Genomic DNA, 17,565 nt, shown 5'->3' on the forward strand with positions numbered 1-17,565 from the left:
TGTGTGTGAAGGGAGCTGCCAGGAGCTGGTTGTTGTCACACAAAAATGTGGGCCCAGAGTTGATGGATCTTTGACTTTTTTTCCTAGTTAAGCTACTAGTCTCTGTTATAAATGTAGCACTTAAAAAATTGTGAATAGGGGTGCCTGACTAGCTCAGTGGGTTAAGCCTCTGCTTTCTGCTCAGGTCATGATCTCCGGGTCCTGGGATGAGCCCTGCATCAGGCTCTCTGCTCCGCTGGAAGCCTGCTTCCCCCTTCTCTCTGCCTACTTGTGATCTGTCAAATAAAATCTTAAAAAAAAAAATTGTGAACAGTGTAAGGATCAAAGGTAACATGTCTCTGAAGACGAGAGTCAAGCTGAGGGCTAGTTTGGGATCTCAGTCTTAAAAATCTTCTTTTGAGATTTTCCCCCGTTTTGCAAATGAGGAGGTCAGGCTCAGAAATCAAGTTACAGGGATGTCAAGGGATAAAACCCAAGTATGAACCTAGGTCTTTCTGGTGCCATATTTCAAAGTGTGCATTCTGGTAAGTCATAGGGGTCAAGGAGTTCTTGTTGGTGTACATTGTATAAGAAATGCAGTGCTTGGGGTGCCTGGGTGGCTCAGTGGGTTAAAGCCTCTGTCTTGGGCTCAGGTCATGTTCTCAGGGTCCTGGGATCGGCCCCACGTCGGGCTCTCTGCTCGGCGGGGATCTGCTTCCCCTTCTCTCTCTGCCTGCCTCTCTGCCTACTTGTGATCTCTGTCAAAATAAATAAAATTTAAGAAGAAAAAAAATTGCAGTGCTTTATGGCCCAGTCCATTTGCAGCCACAGTAAACCTTCCCTGCGTTGGAGGGAATCTCTGGTTGTTGTGGAAGTCACTGTGGGTCTTCTGAGCATTAGTGCAGCAGTGTTGATGTCAGGAGGAATGTGCTGTGTCTATCATTCCGCGATGTGTGTCAGAGCAGTTAGCTGATCCTGAGAGAGCCAGAGGTCTGGAGAAATCAGGCTCCTCCCACTGTGGGGGTGACCCTCCCAACCCTCTGCACAACAGACTTTCCTTTTTCAGGACAGTTAAAACTTCAATAAATTTCTTCTTCTGAGATAGGCAGATTTGAAATTATGTAATTGTTTTAAGACCTCTAAAAGTAGAATGTGGCTTATTAAATGTCACCTTTTCTCTCTTAGCTAAAATTCCCATAATCATACCTCTTAGATTTCCAGGAAGAATTAATAAGGGTTTTAGCAGTATGCGCTAAGATCTTCTGGAATAAGCTTCCAGGACATAAAATAGCCCTGTGTTAGGAATGAGAGACTGGGTTTTCATTCTGGGTGAAAGAAACTTGAACTCACAGCAGTGTACACAGCCGTACTTGCAGTTGTAAAGGGATATGTACCTTTATTTCTGTGTTTTATTCCCAAAAGATTTAAAGCATAAAGCAGTAAAGACCATATTCAGAGCCTTTGCCAAAGGGATTTTTCTGCAAAAATGCAGACTCCAATACCAGATAACTTTTTTTTTTTTTTAAATGTCTGGGTTTTTGGAAAGATGGAAACTTTAGAATGTTACCTGGTTTCCACCTGCTTCTCTAGCAAATGTTTTTAGTTCAGGCACTCAGCTGTGAGTTAAGTGTTTGTGAATTTGGGGGTAGGGAAGAAGGGTGAGGTGACTGAAGTAGCTCTCTGCTGTTATTTTAATGTTTTTGTGGTAGGGAGTACCTGTGTAGACTTTCTTATTCATTGGTTTCAGGTACCTTGACTAAATGACCATTCCCTAAAATAATGTGTTTGTTTAAAATGGAAATTAATGGCTTAAAGTTTGGGACAGGAATGTACACCAAACCTGGATACTAATGTGTAGACTGTTGTCTTCAGTAGCTAGTGTTGAAGTCAGTAAAAGAATCACAGGATCAAATAGCAAATTATTTTCTTTCCTATGGAAGAGCTGTGGTAATCCCATCCTGTCCTGCAAATCTGTTTTCCTAGGCAGTATCTAACCTGTACTCACTCTGGGGAGAACTTGCCAGAAAGCCTGCGGACAGAGGGTAAGGGGTAGAAAGGGGGTTAGACCCAAAGTTTGGAAGAGAGGAGGTTATAAGACTTTTTGCTTCTATCTGTTGTTTGGTTTAAAGCCAAGAAGCATTGATTGTACCCTTTCACTGTTCTTACGTCTTTTGGACACCGCTGACCCTGCTCATTGGCTCCCCACATTACTGCTTTGGAAATGCTCATTGTTTTCTTTCCTGCCTTTGCTGCTGCCTGTTTCGGTCACACCTGCTCATGAGAGCTCATCCCCTTCTATAAGAGTAGATTCCAAGTGCTAGAAGTTTTTATGTGTAAGATAGGAACCCCAAAACAAGACATATCTCAATTATAGTAAACCGGCTGAAAGGATGGAATGAAAAGTTACATCACGTGTGTGATATTTTGCATTTTTCATGGGAAAATCATCTGACATTCCATATAGTCAATATCCAAACTTCAGTGTTAAATTTGGATTATAAACATAAATTTCCCAGAGTTTTGTTATTGGAATTCAAAAAGTTTCCTGTCAGGAATTATTTTGCTGCTTTAATGTGTAATATGAGTGTTTTTAAATAACACAGGCCTGGGGTGAAAATTCCTGATTAAATGAGGTTGAGCATTGTGTGCAGGAGTGCAGAAGAACACTGAGGCATGGATAACCTTTGATTTACACTTTGTTTTTAGGATTCATATATAGTTGGAGCACCCTTTAGATTACCGTGAGTTAACACTTTTGATTGTTAAGGCATTTTGTGATGACTTGCCTTGAGGTAATGCAGAATCCTCAGAGGACAGGTTTGTGTTCGAAAAATGGGTCACAGTTGCACCTAGCTGTTGATTCTGGGAGTAACTTAGCTATAATAGCGTTACTGGTTTCTTTACTCTTGGTCAGTATTGTGCAGATATTGGTACCATCCCGACAGGTTTAGCATCTTGGCCCAAAGTCTTCTGGATAAAAGTATGGGAGTAGCTCTCTGTTGGAGGAAAGCAGTTACCTTGAAGGGCTGGTTGGATTTTTTTGTCTTTTGACAGAACGCTTAATCTCTTACTACGTTAACACCTGTGCTCTGTGCGTTCTGGCTCTGACGCCATCTGTCTCCTGAGTCTGTCCTTTCTCTTGAGACATTTTTTTTAAGCTGTAATTTTAGAATTGTTGTGAAGCTCAGAAGATATTAGAGACCTATCTGTCTCCCAGATATAACTCAGAGTTAACAAACACAGATTCTAATGTCTATTTTCTCAGATAAGAGGACTAAGCTTAACATGAGAAGTGATTGTTTTAAATTAATACAGCGAGTGGATGATAGAGCCAGCACTGGAACACAGGTCTCTTGATTTCCAGCCTGGTATTTCTAGAATTCATGCACCTCGTCCTTTGTTCTGTTGGTCTCTGATTATTTCCTTCTACTTAAAATTTCCACCTGTCTTGTGAGACTCTATAGCTCCCTCCTCCTCCTGTCTGATAGGTCTTTCTTGACTTGGCACTTACAGGCTTCCTCCCCCCGAATGCCACATTCCCTGTGGTTCATTCTGTTGGCTCTTCATTCCTCTTGTACAGAGGGGCCTGTGTATTCCTGCTGCACTAGCCCCTCTTTCTGGGACCAAGTTTTAGGTTGCCCTGCTTGTTCTCAGAACCCGTCGGTCTGATTGGCCTATTGAAGAGTTCTATCTGTTGGAGGCATATTAAACCCAGCAGGTTTAAAAACAGAACCAATTTCTTCTCTCTACTCATCTCCTGAGGCTAATCTAATTCTATCCCCTCCACCCAATTAGTCTATTTTTTTCCAACTAGACTAGTGTTCTCTTGGGGGAAAGAACTGTGTTTGGGGTGTTTGGGTTTTCATTTTTTTATTTTTTCAGTCACTGGAGGCCCCAGTACAGAATTCTGGAAGCTAGATGAACGCATATTTGTAGCTTTTCTTTGGAAACCTGTTTGCAGTTTCTGTAACTATGGTGTTGATGTGCTCTGTCTCTCTTGGCTCCTGCATCCTTTCATAGCTGCTGCTTTCTACTGCTGCTGCTAGGTCAGGTCTCCCTTGGAGGAGTGTTTTCAGTCTGCTCTTTCTCCCTTCTTCCTTAGTTCTTGCCTATTCACACCCATTACTCTGTGTGGAGCTCTATCCCACTAGTCATTCTGTTTTTCCCCAGACCTATCCTTCTCACCCTTGGTCCTTGGATGGGTGTGTCTCCCAAGCTCATCCCTCTGTGTCCCTGACCTCCAGGGATGACTACTGAGGTCCTGCTTAAGTCCAGGAGGTTCTGTTTTTGTTTCTTTGCCCAACATGGGTCTCGAACTCATGATGGTGAGATTAGTACCTGAGCCGAGATCAAGAGTTGGATTCTCAACTGACTGAGCCACACAGGTGCCTGTTAGTTTAGGAGTTTTCAAATGAAACTCAAACTTGCCTTGGATTTTGGACTTCACAAAGCTGAATTTAGTGCTGCTGGTCAGGAGGTTGTATCTGTTCTTCCATCATGCCACTTTTCCTGCGCATGTTACCCTGGGTTTGGGGAGGTCTCTCATTGCCAAGGCTTCCATATGTTTCACATGAAACAGAACAGTTTTTCCCTGCCCTTGTGAGAGCCTCCCATACAGCTTCAGAGTTGCCACGGAGCAGTTCCCTGGCCTGCTCGGTCTCCTCTCCTCCTCTCCATTTCTCATGCTGTCTTGAAGGGGAGGAAGAGGAGATGTGCTGTCTGATATCCTGATTTGAGTCCTTGTGCTCTGTTAACTGGTTGATTTTTGAACAAGATTTTCAATTTCTCTAAGCATATCTTTTCCTTTGCAATGGGAGACTAATACAGGCTTATACACTCTGGGTCCTGCACAGTTGGGTCATCTAGGTCCTGTTCTTTCACCAACTGGACTTGGCTCCGATTACATTCCCAATCTCTGGCTATTGCAGGAGTGGCTTATCCCCTATTCAGGGAGCAATTTTGTGCATTGGAGTCCATCTTTCTCACACTCTCAGGACCTTTTGGTGCATTGTTGCTGCCACACCTTCCACCTCTGTCTGTAAACACGATCATGTCTCTCCCACGTTGAGACCGCATCTTCGTACAGCACTCCCCTCGAGCAGCCAGCCTCACCGGCTTTGCTTAGCTCTTTCCCATTAAGCTTTTCTACTGAGTAGCTCCCTCCTCATCTTGACTGGCCCACCCTTTGCTCATCTCTTAAAGCCTTGAGATGGGACATCAGAGCTCCTCTCCCTTCTCACGTGTGTATTTCTGAGAGTCTTTTCCAAGTTCACTATGCCCTTAGAAACATTTCTTCAGTCTTTCAGGGTGGTCGGATTTCTGCCTGGATGTTCCTGTAAGATCTTCAGAAAGTGCCAGTTTGATCACCTGCTCCATAAGGCAGAGGTTCTCAGAAATTTTCCTCTCAGCACTCCGTAACTGAGGACCTCAAGAGTTTTTGTGTATGTGGATCGTTTCTATTGATACTTGCCCGTTAGAAATTAAAACTGGAAAAATAAATTAATCTTAAAGTTACAAATCCATTACATATTAACACAATTAGATTTTTGAAAACAAAGGAAAATGGGAAGAGTGAGCATTCTTTACATTTTTGCAAATCTCTCCAGTATCAGATTTATTAGAAGATAGCTGGATTTTCCAGTCTGTTTCTATATTTAATTTGTTGCCATATGTTGTTTTGGTTGAAATATATGAAGAAAATTTGACCTCACACAGATAATGTACTTGGAAAGGGGAGGACTCTTTGGGTAGCCTTTTCATTTTATTGTGGGTATTCCTCTTTGATACTACACCAAAACTCTGCAAGTTTTAACTTCCTCAAGGTCAGTTGCAACATGGAATCTGAAGCCAGATGGGTGTACTGTTCTTAGCTTTGTTACATTAAAGCATATTGATCCTCCTATACTTTGGCTAGCTCATTCACCCATGTCTGATTTTGTAACCCTATACTTCAGTCGTTTGACAAATACTGGTTCACTGTTATGCAATATTGCATAGTGAATGTATTACATATACACATATACACACTATGCTGAGACGCTAGTTAATAACATCACCAGTTTCACAGAAAAGTCTTAAAGTATTGAGGAAGGGTGTAGGTGAAAATTTCCCAGAGTTCTGTTTTTTCCTTCAAAGCTCAAACTTTAATCATTGGCAACAAGTACAGACCATTAGTATTTTATTTGAAGTGTCTAGCTTGCTTTGTTTTCAAGAGAATGTTTGCCAAATACCCAAAGTTTGATAACCATAGTAGGTCGGCTCTTTCAAGTAAAAAAGAGGTTTCATTAAAAAAAAAAAACCCTAATTCTTTCTGAAACTCAGTCACATAAACCCGTGGCCTTGAAACAACTACTATATTTCAATATGCAGCAGCTGGGCTTCATGCTTGCTTCCCATTTGTCTCACAGAATATTGAAGGCCCGTACTCAAGGGTCAAGACTTAATAAATACATTTATTTTTTAAAGATTTTATTTATTTATTTGACAGAGAGGGATCACAAGCAGGCAGAGAGGCAGGCAGAGAGAGAGAGAGGAGGAAGCAGGCTCCCTGCTGAGCAGAGAGCCTGATGCGGGACTCCATCCCAGGACCCTGAGATCATGACCTGAGCCGAAGGCAGCGGCTTAACCCACTGAGCCACCCAGGCGCCCAATAAATACATTTTTAATGCTTTCTCAAGGACCTTGGTCAGAGAACCTGGCTGTTTCTGTGATTGAAGAGCACGGAGAGTACCGTAACTGCTTACTACAGTTTATTGGCATTGCCTTGCCTTGATTCCTGCTAAGATGCCAATTTTAACCACTGCAATTATTTTTGTACCATTATTGCAAATGTCAGCTTAATGAGAAAAGAAATTGGTATCTTAGAATTATGAAAGTAGTTTCGGCTTTGTCGATCCTTGGAAGGGTCTTGGGACCTCTGTGGGTCCAAAAGTCCTCCCTTGGAGAACTACCACTGCACAGTGAAGGTCAGGATCCCTGGTGGTAGCACACAAAGCCCATCATGATCTGGCTTCAGTTTAATGGCTGAATTTAATCCCTACTGGTCTCCTCTTTGACCTTTTTTAAAATTGAGAGAGAGGGTTGCCTGGGTGGCAAGGTGGGTTAAGCGTCTGCCTTTGGCTCGGATTATGATCTCAGGGTCCTGGGATCGAGTCCTGCATCAGGCTCGCTGCTCCTTGGGAGTCAGCTTCCGCCCCCACCCTGCTCATGCATTTGCTTGGTCTCTTTCAAATAAATAAATAAATCTTTAAAAAATATTTAAAAATTGAGAATGTCTGTATAGTATATAGTAAAAGGCACTAATTTTAAGTGTATAACATAGTCTATTTTACATGTTTGTATTATTTTTAAACACCTAAGTAACGGCCACACTGATGAAGATACCGAACATGTACAGTACTCATTAAGGTTCCCTTGTGCACTTTCCCACTTGGTATCTCTGTGCCCTGCCCTCCGCCCCCACCCCCCTGCCAGGATTAACTCCTACTCTGACTTGTGTTGTCCTCAATTGGTTTTGCCTATTTTTGAACTTAAAATGAAGTTCTGTAGCATGTACTCTTCCTGAGTCTGACCTTTTCCCCCCCACTTAATTTAGTATCTGAGATTTCAACAAGTTGCCATGAAGTTCAAGTTTATTGCTGTTGTCCCAGAACCAGTAGTGACTTACTACACCTAAACTGTGCAAACAGTGTGATGGATGCTGAACACCTGCTTGCTTCCTGGGGTCTGGGATTTGGGCATATTCCAGGCAGAGGTTGTCTGTGTGACCACCCCTCAATAAAAACCCGGGGAGCTAAGTCTCCAGCAAGCTTCCCTGATTGGCAAAAACTTCTGTGTGTCGTCCCAGCTTACTGCTGGGGGAGCTAAGCAGTTAAGCTTATGTTGTTTGAATCCCTTGGAAGAGGATCCTGGAAAGTTTGTACTTGGGGGTGCCTGGGTGGCTCAGTTGGTTGAGTGACTGCCTTCAGCTCAGGTCATGATCCTGGAGTCTGAAGATTGAGTCCTGCATCGGGCTCCCTGCTCAGCGGGGAGTCTGCTTCTCCCTCTGACCTTCCCCCCTCTTATGTTCTCTCTCTCTCTCAAATAAATAAAATCTTAAAAAAGGGTTTTACCTGATTTCTCCCACACTTTGTCCCATATACCTTTTCCCTTTGCTGGTTTTCCTCCGTATCTTCTGGTTGTGATAAATGTGCTCAGTACAACTGTATGCTGAGTCCTGTGATTCTTCTAGTGAATCATCAAACCTAGTGAGGGTGGTCTTGGGGACCACTAACACAATGGGCATTAGTTTTTGCTTAGTTTGAGTATAACTAAAACTGCTGTGACTGTTCTTGTACGTGCCTTTTTACAGTCCATCTTTGCCCTTGCATTAACGAGCCTGAGTGCAATGCTGGGTCATAGGATGGTGTCCCTTGCACTTAAAATTCTAGCATTAGTGTATTTCTAGTTGCCTAAAAGCATCCCTGTTTCATAACTCCTTGCCTTTTGTATATGTTGTTCTTTTTACCTAGAATGCCCTCCCCACTCCTATGACTGTTTGGTAAAACCTTTTATCTTCTCACCTTCCTACTATTCTTGTTATTTCTCTATATATTTATTGCTGGACTTAGCGTACAGCACATGTTTGTTTACGTGCTTGTGTTCCCATTAGACTCACTCTTTGGGTGCACAGATTATCTTATTTATCCTGTCTCCAGAATGGCTCCTGGCATATGATGCAAATACAGTCCGTAAATGTAATTATAACCTCTGGGTCTACAATCACCAAGTTATGTTGTTTATGAATTCTTTGTTTGTTGTTCATGTGAATTGTCTCTGGTCCAAGGGGTTGAAAACCCCAGTTCCTGAAATGACTGTGAGTTGCTTAGAGAAGAAAGTGGAAGGTCAGATCTGACAGAAGAGATGGACTTGGTGACTGAGTATTGATTTTGATCTTAACATTGAAGAAAGGCGTCACTGCTGGTGTTGGAGGTTGGGTCGAGGTGGTAGAACATACTTGTGAAAGTGGTGTGAAATGGGTCTGCCTCTCCTGGGCTGTCTGTGTTGAATCCCTGCCAACGCTGCAGGTATGCGGAGTGCTGCTTAGATCAAGGTCCTGCTTAGATCAAGACCTTAACCATTTATCAAACACAGAACTAACAGCCCATCTAGCTAACAGTTTGACAGGTAAGTGGGACAAGAGCTACGGTTGCAGTGACCATGTTTTCTGGATATTCTTGAGCAGTCATGGTATTAAATATCCCTTAATGTTCTCATAAACCTGTCTTGGAAATTGTAGTATTTCCTTTTCCAGAGAGAGAGAGTGAGTGTGTGTGTGTGTGTGTGTGTGTGTGTGTGTGTGTCGCATTGGCTGTATCCTGTAGAAAATGAAAACTAACCAGAAAAGAGCAATCAATGAGAAGGGGGTTCCTGAATTCAGAGAGTGGAGAATGGTTAAGGATCAGATCTCCAAAGATACCAAGTAAGATAAACCTGAAATATTGGTTGGGTTTGGCAATTACGAAGTCATTAGTTTAGCAGCAGTTCTTTAGTGTTTGTGTGTGTGTGTGTGTGTGTGTGTGTGTGTGTGTATGTGGGAGGAGGTCATACTAGCTGGATATTGTGGGTTAAGAGGACAAGCAGAAGGTTAAAAAAGTAAGTATAGCGTATTTTCTAGAAGGTTGGTAGTAGAGCAAGAGAAAGGAGGCAGCGGTATGGGAGGAGTTTTAAGTCAACAAGGTGTGTTGGTGTTTTTAGGATGAGAGAGCCTTGGGAATACTTACAGACTGATGGGAAGGAAGCAGTGGAGAAGAAAGTGGAAGGTCAGATCATGAAGGCAAAGAAAGAAGGAGTGCTCTCTTGAGTCTTGTATCTGGTGATGGATTCACTTTGTCTTTCTCCAAGTAAGGACCTGCAGCCATTTCTCCTTTGTTCCTGGTGACCCTCCCTGTCCAGCCCTGTTCTGCCACTTCCTTTTCTTGAGTTTACTGTGTTCTGTATCCACTCTTTATGTTCTCTGTCGTTTCTCATGCTTAGAGAAATTCTGATTTCTCATTCTCTAGATTAAAAGTCCGAGTTGTCAGGCCATCCAGATACCTTATTTAGTTCTTTCTTGTATATGTAGCATTTTGTACTTAATCTCCACTTACCTAACTAGATTTTTTTCTCCTGCTTGACTAATTCTCCTTAGGCCAAGGATTATGTTTTATTTACCTGTAATCTCAACATCTAACCTAACAGGTTTTTAATATTTATGAAATATTAGATTGAACTGTGTGAAACTGCCGTTTTGTTGGTTGCAAAAGGTAGAATGTTGACAGTTTTGTATGGACCAACTCAATAAATTTTAAGTTCTTACAGTGTTGCACAGAAGACCTGAGGTGGAAGTTCAGTTAAGGACGGTCAAGGGGCGCCTGGGTGGCTCAGTAGGTTAAAGCCTCTGCCTTCAGCTCAGGTCATGATCCCAGGGTCCTGGGATCCAGCCCCACATAGGGCTCTCTGCTTAGCGGGGAGCCTGCTTCCTCCTCTCTCTGCCTGCCTCTCTGCCTACTTGTGATCTCTGTCAAATAAATAAATAAAATCTTAAAAAAAAAAAAAAAAAAGAATGGTCAAGTAAGAGTCAAGGAGAAAAATCTAGAGAAGCTTTTTTTAAAAAAAAAAAAGATTTTATTTATTTATTTATTTTAAAGATTTTGTTTATTTACTTGACAGAGATCACAAGTTGGCAGAGAGGCAGGCAGGCGAGGGGGGTGTGGAACAGGCTCCCCGCTGTGCAGAATCAAGACCTGAGCTGAAGGCAAAGGTTTAACCCACTAAGCCACCCAGGTGCCCCACAGAGAAGCATTTCTTAACTGTAGAGTCTGTAAAGTTCAAGCAGAAACTGACTTTGAATGACCAGGTGACAAAGCACACAAGGGAATTTGGCTAGATGATTTACATTTTTCCCTAAAGAAAACATATCCATTCCTCAGGTGAAACTGTAGCATTTCTTAGTCTTTTGTCTGAATGATAATTTTCTAAGTGGGTATTCATATAAGGTCTGTTCAAAGTTGTAGTTAAGGGGCACTTGGGTGGCTCAGTGGGTTAAGCCTCTGCCTTCGGCTCAGGTCATGATCTCAGGGTCCTGGGATTGAGCCCCACATCAGGCTCTCTGCTCAGCGGGGAGCCTGCTTTCTCCTCTCTGCCTCTACCTATGATCTCTCTCTCTGTCAAAAAAAAAAAAAAGAGTTGTAGTTAAACAGTATTTCCAAAATCATGAGTATAAATGCTGTAGAGGTTTTGCTCAGCTTTATTACTGTAAAAATAAAGGCAAATTGCCAAAGTAAATCTCTGAACCAGTTCTTTTGGGGCATCTAAGTTTATTGTTTTCTGTTGATGTGTCATGTCTTTTTTTTTTTTTTTTCTTTTTGTAATCTCTACACCCAGGGTGGGACTTGAACTCACAACCCCAAGATCAAGAGGCAAATGCTTAACTGATTGAGACAGCCAGATGCTCTTCTGTTGGTGTGTTTTAATTGAAAAAATCTAAATGTTCAGGATTAATGCTTTCATCTGAAAAAAGCCTCTCTAATTAGAATATCTTATCCTCAGAAAAACTTTTTAGTGTGAACATCATTTTGCTGGAGGCTTAGTATTTTCCAGTGTATGGACTCCAGGTTAAAACTTCCATCTGGAAAAATAAACTGTGTGTCATTCAGACAGTCTTCCCCATAAGTCTCTCAACTGGCTTTTCCATGAAGCCATGGTAAATGATTAGCAGGAATAGTCTTGAGGGGGTCTCTGATATAGGTACTGTGTTTTTTATTAATGGCAAACTGAGTTATAATCAACATAGAGGTTGTAGCGTTGGCATTTTTTTATGACCATTAAGTATCCACAGACCTAAAAAATGGCCATGCTGGATTTTATGGTCTCCAAAGGCAAGGCCAAGGTTTTCGAATTAAGCAATTCTAGCATACAAATAAGTATGAAATTTGGGGTCTTAATCTTTAAGTAGAAAACCTAGTGAGGTGGTATGGGTTCAGATTTTTAAAGCGTTATGAGTGATAGTTTCAAACCACAGGTGAAGAAAAACCTCCAGTTAGAAGTACTAACCCAGTGAGGGGCACCTGGGCCACTCAGTGGGTTAAAGCCTCTGCCTTTGGCTCAGGTCATGATCCCAGGGTCCTGGGATCGAGCCCCACATCGGGCTCTCTGCTCAGCAGGGAGCCTACTTCCTCCTCTCTCTCTCTCTGCCTGCCTCTCTGTCTACTTGTGATGACTGTCAAATAAATAAATAAAACTTTAAAAAAAAAAGGGGGGGTGGCGCCTGGGTGGCTCAGTGGGTTAAGCCTCTGCCTTCGGCTTGGGTCATGATTTCAGGGTCCTGGGATGGAGCCCCGCATCGGGCTCTCTGCTCAGCAGGGAGCCTGCTCTCCTTCTCTCTCTCTGCCTGCTTCTCTGCCTACTTGTGATTTCTCTCTCTCTGTCAAATAAATAAAAATCTTTAAAAAAAAAAAAAAAAGTGCTAACCAAGTGAATGGGCTTCTTGGTGAACTTGACTGGGATGAGCCTAGCCGTGTACTTTACGGATTCCTCATTACTACAAAGTCTGCAAAGTAGATGGTACTCTGTTCTACCAAGGCTCCTAGAAGACACTTAAGTGTTAGTATTTGTACTCCAAAGCCTGTGTTCATTCTGCTTTGTGAAACAGTGATTCAGTTTTGGGGAAGACTCTTCCGTTGTGGAAAAGGGGAATGCTTTTTTCTAACGGTTGTCTCCTTCCCTCTCCCAGCTGAGAATTACTGCTGTAGGACACCAGTGTGTCCTGATGGGAATGCCAACTTTTTTTTTTTTTTTTTTTTTTTTTTTTGGGAATGCCAACTTTTACCTGTTGAGGAGAACATTGAGATCTGCTCTACAATAGCTTGTATTATAGCAGAGATTCCTCATGAACTGTTCTTTCTGACAATAAGGAGGTACAGCTGGTTTTGTCTCAACACCATTTTTAGCCAGTGACAGTAAGAATTACTAGCATCGCCAAGTAATTTGCTCTTTTGATCCATGGGTTCTCAATAGTATTATGATTTGCATTTCAAGTCTCTGATCCTCTTAAAGCCTCCTTTCCTGTCCATTGTGAAAGACCAAATAAAGGTTTAAAAAAAAAGACAATCCTGCAGATGATCTCACTTTGAGGCAAAATATGCCAAAAATAACCATGAAAAGTATCAGACAACAGTAGTATAACTAAGGGAGGGGAGTCTTTTTCTTTATGGTAAAACATTGGTATGAGCTCAGACCTACGCATCAGTTAAGATAGAGTATACAAAGGAATAGGTGTGGATGAAAGGTCTGTGTTTTGAAAATGAGAAACTGAATTCTTTTAGCTGGAGAGTTTGAAGGATCACTAAATTGTGTTGTTAGGGACATGTTTTAGTTCAATTTGTATCCTGTCTTTAGTCCTTTTAATTAAAATTTCTAAGTAAAAGGATTAAGAAAATTAAGCATGGAAGGGCCTGCAGTCTTCAAAAGAATAGTTGGCTTTGTCCTCAGTACGTTTTTTCCTTTCAATAGCAAATGGTCTTTTCTTCAGGTATCCTTGTGCTGGCCTCTGACCCCTTGGAGTAATAGTGATGATACTGCTGACCAGCATTCTTCTGTTCAGCGTGTATTCATGTGCCGGGTACTGTGCCAAGCATGTTATGTGTATTCACATAAATATAAAATCTAAAAGCCACATGAAGCCGTAGTATGCCTTTTATTCCTGTTGCACCCCTAAGCAAAGTGGTAGGTCTGCTTTCCCTCAGTCATTGCTAGCTTTGCTTTTCCTGGCCCCCGCCCTCCCCCCCCTTCCAAATTGGTTTTTTAAGGCAAACCATTGGTACTTACTGATGTGATCAAGCAGTTTGGGATACTAATCAAACATTCCATTTCCTTTTGGTGTCTCTGAGTGGGAGTGGGGTAGGGAGGCACTCCAGACAGCATTTGCTGGGGTTTGAAGTTCCAGTCTATGTTCCAGATGGGATTTGTAGCGGGGCAGCTTTGGCCAAGTGCATTTCTAAACTGGGTTTCTTCAGGCTGCTTGAGATGGTAAGATTCTTCGACTTTGCCCTTCTCCTGGGGAAGTGGGTTTCTCCCGGAGGGCCTCTGGGCCCGTGTCTTCCCCAGACGACTGTGGCGCTTCCCTCCCTGGTTCCTCCTGTTCTCTTTCATGGTTGCTCAAGGTCTCCTGAGACGCAAATACAGTGTTTACCTCCTTGCCAGGATCTGGGAATCCACAGATTAAGAGCACATCCGTACTGGTGAATTAAAATCAGATTAGTATTTGTGTATTAAGAGGGGCCTCTTAAAATTTGGAAACGTCTGATGTAGGAAATAATTCTAACTCCTTAACCTAGCATGAAGCCTTCTTTCCAGTTCTCGCTCTTGTATACCCATGGTTTGCCACACTGGACAACTTTCGATAATGCCCCTCTGTCCTCTTTGTGCTTCAGACCTTCTTCCTACCTTTTCTTTCAGGCCCGCCCTTGGCTGAGCGGACAGTGAGCTCTGAGCGCCCTTGGCTGAGAGGACAGTGTTTGACCACAGCAAACTATAGCTAGTGTGGTGGCTGCTGACAGCATGATCAGATCTTCATTCCCCTTCTAGACTTCAGAAATCAGTCGGCTGAACGAGTCTAATCTGCCTACACTTTGGTTGCTCACTGTACATAGCAGACAGTTGGTTAATGTTGATTAGGCAGCAAATGAGTGAAATTTGTAGCCCTAAGACCTGCAGATTGATGGTGAATGCTTGCATCTTACCCTTTGTGATGTTGCCTTAGTGAGGCTGAGAATCATCTTCGAAATCTACAGTTGTGAAAGGGGCCTTGTGTGTGTGGCTCTCTGGAGGGCGTGGGAAAACAACCTTGCAGGACTGTGTGTTCTGTTCCTCCTGACAGCTTGCAGAGGATACCAGTCTTTTAAAGAGATTGAGAATGCTGTGGGACTCAAGTTTGACCCTTTAAGGCCATCCTGCAAGGTTGATAAAATTCTTAGGTACTTCTGGTTATTCTCATGCGTACCTGAATTGTAATAGGCTATACATAGAGACACCCAGCTTTTTAAAAGTTTGGTTTTGGGGGCACCTGGGTGGCTCAGTGGGTTAAAGCCTCTGCCTTCAGCTCAGGTCATGATCCCGGGGTCCGGGGATCAAGCCCCGCATCGGGCTCTCTGCTCAGCAGGGAGCCTGCTTCCTTTCCTCTCTCTCTGCCTCTCTGCCTCCCTGTGATTTCTGTCTGTCAAAATAAATAAAATCTTAAAAAAAAAAAAAAAAAGTTTGGTTTTGAAGTGACCAGCGATAAGATTCTAGGTGCTAGTTGCCTTACTTGGTGTGAGTTTTGTTTCTTTTCCTTGAGGTAATTGGGAATTGTGGAGCAGATGAGTCAGACTTCCCTTAGAAATGACACTGTCCGCCAGTATGTCCTTGCTAACTGTGTCAGGCTTCAGATATCCTGAGTGAGAGAGTGAAGAATGGTCCCAGATTTCTGTCTGGGATACCTGGTGGATGCTGGTGTTGTCTACTGAGCTAGAGAATAATACCAAGGGAATCGCTCTGATTGCGGCAGGGGGTGTTGGATTGTCTATCTGCATTGCAAGTTCAGGGTCTTAAATGAGTTCTGTACTTCTAATGACTATGTTCAGTTGTACCACTGGAACAGTTCCTTTGGGTGGTGCTTGTACTGCTCTTGGTGCTTTTACCATGTCTTCTCCTGTGCCTTTAGGTATGGAAATAGCAGCCAGCGTATGCCAGGCACCATGTATTAAGTGCTTTATTACATCTTGTCAAAAGGGTGGTAGGAAAAAAAGGTGGTAGGTACTCTTCCTGTTTCACAAATGGGGAAACTGAGGCAAAGAGGTTAAGCAACTGAAAATAAAGGGCAGAACCAAACTTTTTAAACAGCTATGTAGAGCTATAATCTACATTACCATAAAATTCAGTGATTTTTTTTTTAAGTATAGTTAACAGTTTTGTGGTCATCACCATAATCTAATTTTAGAATGTTTTCAGAATCTCAGAAAGGAACCTTGAACCGGTTAGCCACCATTTCCAAAACTTCTTCTCTCTTCACCCCTAGATGAAGGCAACTCCTCTAGATTAGATTTGTCTATTTTGGACATTTCCTATAAATGGGCTCGTAATAGGTGGTCTTTTGTGACTGGCTTCTTTCACTTAGCATCAAGTGCTTGAGGTTTATCCATGGGAAGCACGTTTCAGTGCTTCATTTTTTAAAAAAAGAGTTATGTATTTAAGAGAGAAAACACACAATGAGGAGGGGCTGAGGGAGAGGAATACAATCACAGGGAGCCTGATGCAGGCAGGGCTGGATCCCAGGACCCTGATGAGATGACGACCTGAGCCGAAACCAGGTCAGATGCTCAACTGACTGAGCCACCCAGGTGCCCAAGTGCTTCATTTTTTAGATTTCTTTACTTATTTATTTATTTATTTATTTGACAGAGACAGTGAGAGAGGGAATACAAGCAAGGGAAGTGGGAGAGGGAGAAGCAGGTTTTAGGCTGAGCAGGGAGCTGGGATGTGGGACTTGATCCCAGGACCCTGGGACCATGACCTGAGCAGAAGGCAGATGCTTAACAACTGAGCCACCCAGGTGCCCCTCATTTTTTAAATTTCAAGATAATATTCTGTTATATAGATCTACCTCCAGAATTTTCTGGTTCTACAGTTGCTGCTGCCACACCATACTAATTCCTATACAAGTCTCATTAGATTAGAAGGTTCTTGGGGGGTAGTATCTTGTATTTTTCTGTGTTTTTCTTATTCCCTCTTCTAGTCCTCTCAGGAAACCTTGCTCATTATAGGATTCATTAAGTGTTTTAATATATAGGCAAAAAATTCAAGTCCTTGTTACTTTATCTAACTCATTGTTGGCTTGGGAGAAAGTGGGGGGCTTATTTACCATAAAGGAGTATAGAAAAAAACTAAGTGTCTTTTTTTTTTTTTTGTCTAGGATGAAAACCTAAATATCTTTTTCCTGTGTCTAGGAAGAAGAAGCTGGGCGGATAAAAGATTGCTGGGACAACCAGGAAGCACCCGCGCTCTCCACTTGTAGCAATGCCAATATCTTTCGAAGGATAAATGCCATATTGGATAATTCTCTGGATTTCAATAGAGTCTGCACTACACCCGTAAACCGAGGAATTCATGATCATTTACCAGGTGACTTAGATTTGAAACCTTTAGTGTATGTTTTCGTACATACACTATGTATGTATGTAAATCTGTTTCTCAGTGGCTTTCTTGTGAAGCCTATGAAGAATGACCTTGAATGGTAATACTGGCCCCTTTTTGTAGCTTACTTTGTGGATTGGGTTCCCCTCTGGATGAAGACTGCCTTTGATTTATGATGCACAGATCTCTTTTATGACACATAAAAAGACTGGATAAAAAGGGGTAGGTCAAATATAGCAGGACTACCTATGTAGAGGATTATAATGTGAGTCATGGATCTAATTACAGGTTTTCTGGTAGTCACATTTAAGAAGGTTTTTTTTAAGAGGGATATTAACATTTTATCTGAACTAACATATATAAAATAAGCTAATATCTAGTTAATATAAAAATTACTAG

The 17,565-nt window shown here is 42.3% G+C and overlaps 1 protein-coding gene across 6 annotated transcripts in view; it reads left to right on the top strand.

Annotated features, from left to right (window-relative positions):
* The window catches only part of CPEB1 (cytoplasmic polyadenylation element binding protein 1), a 96,440-nt gene that overhangs the window by 2,649 nt on the left and 76,226 nt on the right, over positions 1-17,565 (top strand). For all 6 annotated transcript variants that reach the window (XM_032341999.1, XM_032341994.1, XM_032341995.1 and 3 more), the window contains exon 2: positions 16,980-17,154. In XM_032341999.1, the coding sequence (XP_032197890.1) occupies positions 16,980-17,154 (175 nt within the window). The remainder of the gene's footprint in view (positions 1-16,979; positions 17,155-17,565) is intronic.

The sequence above is a fragment of the Mustela erminea genome, chromosome 5 (assembly GCF_009829155.1).
Source record: "Mustela erminea isolate mMusErm1 chromosome 5, mMusErm1.Pri, whole genome shotgun sequence".
NCBI lineage: Eukaryota > Metazoa > Chordata > Mammalia > Carnivora > Mustelidae > Mustela > Mustela erminea.